General features: G+C 38.6%; 1 protein-coding gene across 1 annotated transcript; it reads left to right on the top strand.

Annotated features, from left to right (window-relative positions):
• Positions 1-260: 260 nt before the first annotated feature.
• LOC105439865 (NACHT, LRR and PYD domains-containing protein 5-like) lies at positions 261-8,165 on the top strand. Its single transcript, XM_030987694.1, has 6 exons — positions 261-331; positions 809-895; positions 1,342-1,428; positions 4,310-4,611; positions 5,809-7,349; positions 7,899-8,165. The coding sequence occupies exons 1-6, from the start codon at positions 261-263 to the stop codon at positions 8,121-8,123; spliced, it is 2,313 nt and encodes a 770-aa protein (XP_030843554.1). The 3' UTR covers positions 8,124-8,165.
• The last annotated feature ends 621 nt before the right edge of the window (positions 8,166-8,786 follow it).

The raw sequence follows: 8,786 nt of genomic DNA, 5'->3' as shown, positions 1-8,786 counted from the left end.
AAAGCAACACATAATTTAAGCAGACTTGATTCTAAGTACTGTAGTTAATTCATTAATAACAGGTTAATGGAATAACTCATCACTAGGTCCCCCCAGGAAAGAAACATTACATTTTTGTTAGTGAACCGGCCAATGTTTAAGACTTATGCACCAGGCAAACCTTGAACCGACGTACGGTGGACCCCATGTTTGTGAGTAACTATCATATATGTATCTCTATTTATATGTTGACATTTCTCCTCAGCCTGGACACCTTCACGATGGGAAAGAAACTTTCTAAAACAACTGAACAGATGACTGAACCCCCGAGGGATGACATACCAAGTACAAGGTACAGATATAAGTCCACCGTAATACATGAATAATTGTTTAACTTGCACTGGTCAAAGAAATTAATGCTAATGACTGAGTAAGACCATTTATCTCTTTTGAGAGTACTTCAGGTTATTATTCTTTAAAATGTCATGTGAATGAGCTTTTGGTAGTAATTATAAACGATGGTCGACACCTGCTGTGAATAAAAGTTGCTCTTGGCAACTTAACAGCTTGTCCGAGGCTCGCCCGATATAGCAACACATAATTTAAGCAGACTTGATTCTAAGTAATGTAGTTCATTCATTAATACCGCGTTAATGGAATAACTCATCACTAGGTCCATAAGAAAGAAACATTACATTTTTGTTAGTGAACCAGCCAATGTTTAAGACTTATGCACCAGGCAAACCTTGAACCGCCGTACGGTGGACTTAATGTTTGTGAGTAACTATCATATATGTATCTCTATTTATATGTTGACATTTCTCCTCAGCCTGGACACCTTCACGATGGGAAAGAAACTTTCTAAAACAACTGAACAGATGACTGAACCCCCGAGGGATGACATACCAAGTACAAGGTACAGATATAAGTCCACCGTGATACATGTATAATTGTTAAATTTGCACTGGTCAAAGAATGCTAATGACTGAGTAAGACCATTTATCTCTTTTGAGAGTACTTCAGGTTATTATTCTTTAAAATGTCATGTGAATGAACTTTTGGTAGTAATTATAAACGATGGTCGACACCTGCTGTGAATAAAAGTTGCTCTTGGCAACCTAACAGCTTGTCCGAGGTTCGCCCGATATAGCAACACATAATTTAAGCAGACTTGATTCTAAGTACTGTAGTTCATTCATTAATAAAAGGTTAATGGAATAACTCATGAGTAGGTCCCCAGGAAAGAAACATCTGAGACATTTAATTGTTGTTAGTGAACCGGTCAATTTTTAGGACTTATGTCCATCGGTGGACCCCATGTTTGTGATTATTTATCATTTATGTATCTCTATTTCTCCTCAGCCCGGATACCTTCACGATGGGAAAGACATTTTCTAAAAAAACTGAACAGATGACTGAACCCCCGAGGGATGACATACCAAGTACAAGGTACAGATATAAGTCCACCGTGATACATGTATAATTGTTAAATTTGCACTGGTCAAAGAATGCTAATGACTGAGTAAGACCATTTATCCCTTTTGAGAGTACTTCAGGTTATTATTCTTTAAAATGTCATGTGAATTAACTTTTGGTAGTAAATATAAACGATGGTCGACACCTGCTGTGAACAAAAGGAGATTCGTTCGTTGAAATGAAAATATGACGTTATTCGTTATTCATCTCAGAGGGAAAGAAATGATAAACATCAAACCTCCAATATACAACGAATCTTTTTATCAGTACACTAACAACAGATAAGATTATATAGGCCCTATAGTTGACCATTTTAAATGGTAAATGCGTAAACGACGGACTCCTTTCAATTCAATCAAAGCTTTATTATATAAACAAGCAAGTACACATGTGACCCCACTCCACAAAACTACCAAAAAGTCATATAGTGTGGTTTTCAGTTAGAGCTCAATGAAGGTGTATTTGTTCAGGAAGGCCTAATTTAGCTTTTAGAATTTCCTATAAGAGTATACTTTTTTAATGTAATTTAAAAACTTCGAAGAATAGGATGGGAGTAATTATTCTGCTACATTTTATCAAAATCTGATTATACCTCCACAGATGTCTTTATAGAATTTTAATTTCCCTTTTTTACCTTGCACAATACCTTTAGAGTCTCAGTGTTTAAATAGACTGCGGACTTTAAACACATTTTTCTCTAAAGTAACATTATACGGGACGTAATAATAATACAATTGTATTGATACACCAAAAATGTGAACAATGGAAAAGAGAAAAGGCCCAGGTCATGTGTCGTTACTATTAACAATGCAGGGCTAATACGTCTAATTATTTATGATGGAAAACGTGATACACAAGTTTAACATGTCCCCTGTTTGGGGTCGAAAGGGCGTTAACTCCATGTTAAAGTAATATATATCAATGCCATCGTGGCTCCAAACAGACAATGGTACATAAATACGAGATGCGAATGTTAAATTTATAAACAGTACTTCTTGTTCATGACTGATGCGCATAAGAATCACTGATTTCACGAACAGTACCAGTGATGCCCTGGAGAAGCTGGAGCGCCTTATAAAAGGGATAATATCAATTACAAACTACACACACTCTTGCAAGCTCCAAAGCAGCAGAGGATGCTATCATCAAGTATCAGAAATGTCAATTTTTTAAAGAAAAAAAGAGGGATGGGTACAAATTTTGAACCCAAACCCTCCTGCACATCCAAATTCCCAAATCTATCATTTTAATTCTGGGTTATGATTTATCAAAACTAAGGAACCAAATTTATCTTGAATATCTTGAAATCAATTCACAACTCTGTATAAACAATGGCGTATATATGGATTATGGCGCCCAAAGCAATAAATGAAACTGCGACCCCCCACCCCAACTGCCCGAACATATCTACGGACGTATCCGGACAATTACCCCCTGGGCAATCATCCCCGGAAAATTACCCCCTTGAAAACTACCCCCCCCCCAAGGACACTGACTCCCGGGAAATTATCCCCAGGACTTTTACCCCCCGAGTACAGTTACCCTCCGGAACATTACCCCACCGGTGGACAATTACCCCCCGAGGACAATTACTCCTAGGACAATTAGCCCGCCCGCCCCCTCCCCCGAATCACCCCCTGTTCGTTAAAAGGGAAATCCAGCCTGATTATAAGTTGGTTTAAAAAGGAGATTTTTTTTTCTTCGGGGGGGGGGGGGGTGGTCATTGTCCTAGGGGGTAATTTCTGGGAGGAGGAGGGGTAATTGTCCTAGGGGTAATTATCCCCGGGGGTTTTTGTCCTTGGGGGTAATTTTCCGGGGGGTGATTACCCAGGGGGTAATTGACCTGGAACCGGAAAAATAAATTCAGGGCAAAATTCGCCAATTTCACAGCAAAATTCTTGATTTGAGATGTCCCTTCGGGGCCACCATAATGTTTGTAATGCTACGAAATTGAGAGCTCATGGGCATCTTACAGGAGAACATGTCATGAGTTAATGTGTTTTAAGTTCTAAGAAATATATGAAGTTATCGGAAATTTACAACTAAGAGACATGTAAAGTCTTATTGAAAGATGGCATTTAGTTGGAGGAGAGTTGGGCCATCAGTGCCATAATCGCTTATAAGCAAATTTACAATATTATTGGTTCCCATATGAGTATTTCCAAGTATTTACCCTTATTTCCCAGTATTTCCCAGTATTTACACTTATTTCCCGGAAAATTGCAAACCGTGCATGCATTCCCGATAAAATGACATAGCAATTTTTTCTAGAGGCTCTGTTTATGTTCGGCTGGTCTACTACACTAATGTCTTGAACAGGTACCCAACATTTATGTACATGTATTTCAAAGAAACGTTTATTAGAAATGATGTATATATATATATATATATATATATACTGTATAAGCAAGCCCCTAAACGGGGAACGTATTCTATATTCTAAAAAAACGACATTGCAGTTGAAAAAGTAGAATACTTCTCAAAGTAAATGTAAAGAAATGGTTTCGTTCAAATATTTCATCTTTCTAATTGAAGTAAACGCTAACATGACTAAGTATTTTTGATGTCTTGGAATATATGTAGTCCTTAAATCTAAGAATACTACTAGCTCACATACTGGTATATTAAGGACATGAACAAAATGTTAACTCTGTTATATAATGGATCCTCGAACCAGTGACATAAAATATCAAGCAGGAAGGAATTGAAAATTGACCAGGACGTTTCGTTACATTAATCAATGGGGGATATGTAATTCATGATACACAACGAATAGAAGGCTTGATTAACTGTGTGGTATAACTTTAAATATAGATTTGCACTAATTCTATTTTATATGCTTCTTATGTTCTAGTAGCCAAACATCGAGTCAAACAAATGGATTTGATAACGTCATCATCAAAGTAGCAGACGCCATATCAGATGATGGTGATATAAGGAGACTTGGTCTTGAGCTGGGAGTCCAGAGTGCTGCTATTAACCGGGCATTGGAGACGAATTGGGCTGGAGGTAGAAAGACTAGTAATGGTAACGTAATGATGCTTCAGAACTGGGCGGAGACGGTCAAACTATCCAAGCAACTTCCAACTCTCAGAGCAGCTCTCAAAAAGGTGCGCCTTCTAGAGGTGGAAGAAACATGTCTCACAAGCTGCAGCGGTAAGCTTCCTTAAATAAATGATAGTGTAAAGCTATGGTCACAAATCAGAGCAGCGACCGACCGATCAGTAGCCTGCTCAGTCGCTGCTGGAATTAAGCATCGCCCAGCAATTAGGTCGGTGCCCGGGCGGCGACCGCCCAGGCACCGAGCGTATTTTGGTCGGCGAGTGAAAAATGAGCAGGCGCCGCCCAAATTTTAATTCTGCGCTAAAACTTCAGCAGCGACCGAGCGATGCCCTAAAAACGAGCGGTGCCTGGGCGGCCGCCGCTCGGTGGCCGGGCAGCCGCCGGGCAGAATTGGTTAAAAACTCGCCGCTCGGCCGCCGAGCAGGCTACTTTTGGGTAATGTGACCATAGCATTAATGAAAGTACTTATAAAGCAACTTGATTAATTATCATATGTGAAGACCATGTCCTTAGTTTGAGTAAAATTTTCCTTTACAAACTACATTGTATATTCACACCCCAAAATTGTTTCTATTATAAATTAGTTCAACGAGTGTTGCATTGGTATCCTCTGATAGGTAGAAAAGACAATTTTATGCACACACAATTACGAGAACGTGCAATAAATTGGTACACAAAATAAACATTAGAGCTAAAGCCCTTTCACGTGTCATTTAGGTTCATTTATGTGCTGTAATATTAGTTTCCATCTAAATGTTGCGTTGGGGCAGCACTCATTATTGTAGTGGTGTTGTGGTCGAATGGATACGTCGCCGGACTGTCGATGACAAGGTCGAGTCCCGCCGCCGCACTTCATGTGATTTACAGCTTCAATTTACCAGTCGGAAAAACTTGTCTCACGATCATTCCACCCCACTGAAAAACAGCAAGAACCTTGGCTTCCGAAGACAGATCGGCATACCCACTGCAAATTTTACAAGGGGGTTCAAGTAGATCTGTGTCCGGAGGCCGGGTTTATCCTTTGTAGTCCAGATTCTGTCCGTTTTTTAATATGTTTTATATTCTTCAGTCACACCCATACCTCTAACAGCGCAGTGTCTCCATTCATCGCGCGATCTTCCAAAACAACCGTCGAAAAGAACGAGAGGCAAGGTCTACTGTCAACGTTGAGGGTTTGTTATTTTCTCAGCTGATTGGGCCAAGTTTTGAACCAGGTTTTTATCTAATTTTGTATCTAATTTTATTACGAACATTATTATTTTGCAATAATGCTCTACTCTTTTTCCTCAGGTGACGATGAGGCGATGAAAGGTGACTTTATGAAGTTAAGAGAACAACTGAAAAGTAGATATCGCAAGAAATTTGGTCAGATCAAAACATCGCCTGTGAACCCTGAGTCACGAACATGGCTTCAGCACATCTATGTCAGTCTCGTTCTGATGTTGGGATTGGAAGGGGAAAGGGAGAAGCCAATAGATTACGACGGGTTGTTTAAATTCATCAAAACTGACACTCCGAAAGGTTTTGTAACACGTTTAGCTTTCATTGGAGAAGCTGGTGTAGGAAAATCGACGCTGTTTGCTAAGATCGCTCTTGATTGGGCTGAGGGTAAAATTCTTCAAGAAATCAATCTGCTTTTTCTTGAATCATTTCGAGAGATTAAAGAGAGCGAATTCTTTGGGGATACTGTCATGAGCCATTTCCCAGATGATTTGGAAGTAAAGGGGGAATGGGTTGATGCATACATCAGGAAAAATCAGAGAAAAGTCCTTATCCTATTGGACGGACTGGACGAGGCACAAATCGACATCAAAAAGCCTCATCGCAATGACGCTATCGTATCGATCGTGAGAGGTGAACGATTCATTGATACCCCAGTCGTTATTACAACCCGTCCTTTTGGAGCCGATCAGATCAAGAGCATCATGGCGATTAATGACCATTACACGTTTGGTAAGGTTAAGGGCTTCGCAAAGGAAAACATGGCAGCATATATCAAAAACTATTTCAAAGATGATTCTGATTCTGCTTCGACCCTCATTAACTTCATTGATAAAAACCAAGTGGTTTCTGAGTACATGGCACCCTTCCCGATATTCTGCAGTATGCTATGTAGCTTGTGGAAAACGCCAAGTGGACGGGAAAATTTTCAGACGATGGAAACATTCTCGCAACTCTTGAAGCGTCTTGTCTTTTCACTTCAAGAGCAATACTTTTCCAAACCAAATGATTTAGAAGAGGGCTATGAAAGCCGCATAGCGAAAGCTAGTGAAAGTATGAAAGATATTAGTTGTATCGCATTTCAAGGTCTATTGGTTAAACAGCTCATCTTCGATGAAAAGGCGCTCGACTCATGCAAAGAGGCTGCAATGACTGCATGCGAGGTCGGGATTCTTAGTAAGGAAATAAGGCCAGCACCCTTGCAAATCAGAGAAAGTCAGCGAAAGCAATTTATTCAAGAATTTTCTTTCCCTCATAAGTTACTGCAGGAGTACATAGCGAGTTTCTACCTTGCATCGCTGTTCAACGAAGATCGTCAAGAATTCAACAGAATCCTGGCGGACACTCTTTTAGAAGACTACAAGGAATTCAGATATGTCCTGTACTTCACTGCAGCTCATGGAGGTGAAGTAGGAAAGTCGATCCTGGAAGTCCTATGCAAGAAGGTTGATGACACGGAGTTCATCATTCAGTGTGCATTTGAATGTCATAATTCAGAAGCCATTGATCCCGTCAGGAACCTGTTGAAGACGGAGGCAACTCTAAAGTTAACTTCTAGTCTTTCAAATGCCGCATTTCTCTTCACTCTGGAACCAATAGGGAAGGAAGTAGTAAGTTTCGTGAATAGAATTATAGACGTATTACATTTTCACTCATCTAATTGTAAATTGTATTATATTTAGGGAATACTGTCACCTGTTGAGCTTTCAGTAATTGCATTTGCAAATTTTGCTACAAAGAAAAGGACAACTACACATTATACCGTCGAAAGTATATCGAAAATATAGGTCATTCTATATTCAATATGCCCTCCATAAATACCTCAATCGCTATCCACTTTTCAAGTATGCTTATTACAGATAACTAAAACAAACGATAAATCTAAATCTGTTTTGTCCTGTTCATATCACCTTCCATAATTCGTGATGATAAGAATGTGAGTTTGTATCCATGCTATTTACATAACACATGCCGTCAGAATCTGGCCTAATCGTGAAGACATCAAGAAAAATGACTTGGTCTGTTTTGTATTCCTTTTACAAACGAATACATGCTATAAGAATTGTTTGCACAAATTAAACCATTAGAAGGTATGATTGATTATAATTATTGAAAGTATTTATTTATAGATTGAATTCTAAAATGTACTTGTTGTACAGGTAAGACGAAGTTCCTCGATTCGCGAAACATTGGGTGTTAGCGAGTCCTTTGAAGCTACCGCATCATCGTCTGATGTAGCAGCAGCAGTAGGTCTCTTCACATTGCAGACCTTACGAGAGGTGACAATTCGAACCGAACTGGATAACAAATTCTACACAGGAATGTCTGCTGCTGCTCCACAGTCCATGGTTTGTGATTACTATATTTACGTTGATGAATCCTAAATCATAATTATCATTATTCCTTAATCGATGCATGCTATTTGTTGCTTATTTAAAGAGAAGGTTGAGTTCTGGGAAGAGGTAAAAATAATTTGTAAGCGTTATCATTGTTATTATGCAAGTGTGGAAGAATATCAGATACAAAATGTTACCTGAAAAGCATGGCTCTTCAAATGCCTTCATATTCTAAATATGGCATGTAATAACATAAAAATCGGGACGGATTTTTAAGCCTCATGTTTGTGTAGTCCCTATACATCTTTCTGTGTAAAGTGCTTGTTACTTTACCAAGACTGGGCCAAATTTCTTATCATTTTGATGATTCCAGAACCTTGCAGTACACACCAATACTTATATGCTAGATGATCAACCTTTTCTGATCGATTCCACACCATTTCTTTCACAATTTAAGTAAAGAATTTTGTTTACATTCATGAACAAAATTATATAATATCTCCTTTTTTCTTTTAATATCTTTACCCATATTGCCTTATTTCTTCACTTTTATATATTTTCTTTTATTATGTGACTGCTTTATGAAAGAAAATGCTAAGTAGAAACTATTAATGATCATATATCAATTTGCTCTATTTTTCATATGGCATATGACAACAGAACAGTTACGTAATGATGATCAATTATCAATAAATTCTCCTCATCTTTTTG

Source organism: Strongylocentrotus purpuratus, unplaced genomic scaffold, assembly GCF_000002235.5.
Source record: "Strongylocentrotus purpuratus isolate Spur 01 unplaced genomic scaffold, Spur_5.0 spur5_scaffold_16, whole genome shotgun sequence".
Classification (NCBI taxonomy): Eukaryota; Metazoa; Echinodermata; class Echinoidea; order Camarodonta; family Strongylocentrotidae; genus Strongylocentrotus; species Strongylocentrotus purpuratus.
Note: the sequence above shows the minus strand (reverse complement) of the source record. Positions and strands in the feature narration are given on the sequence as shown.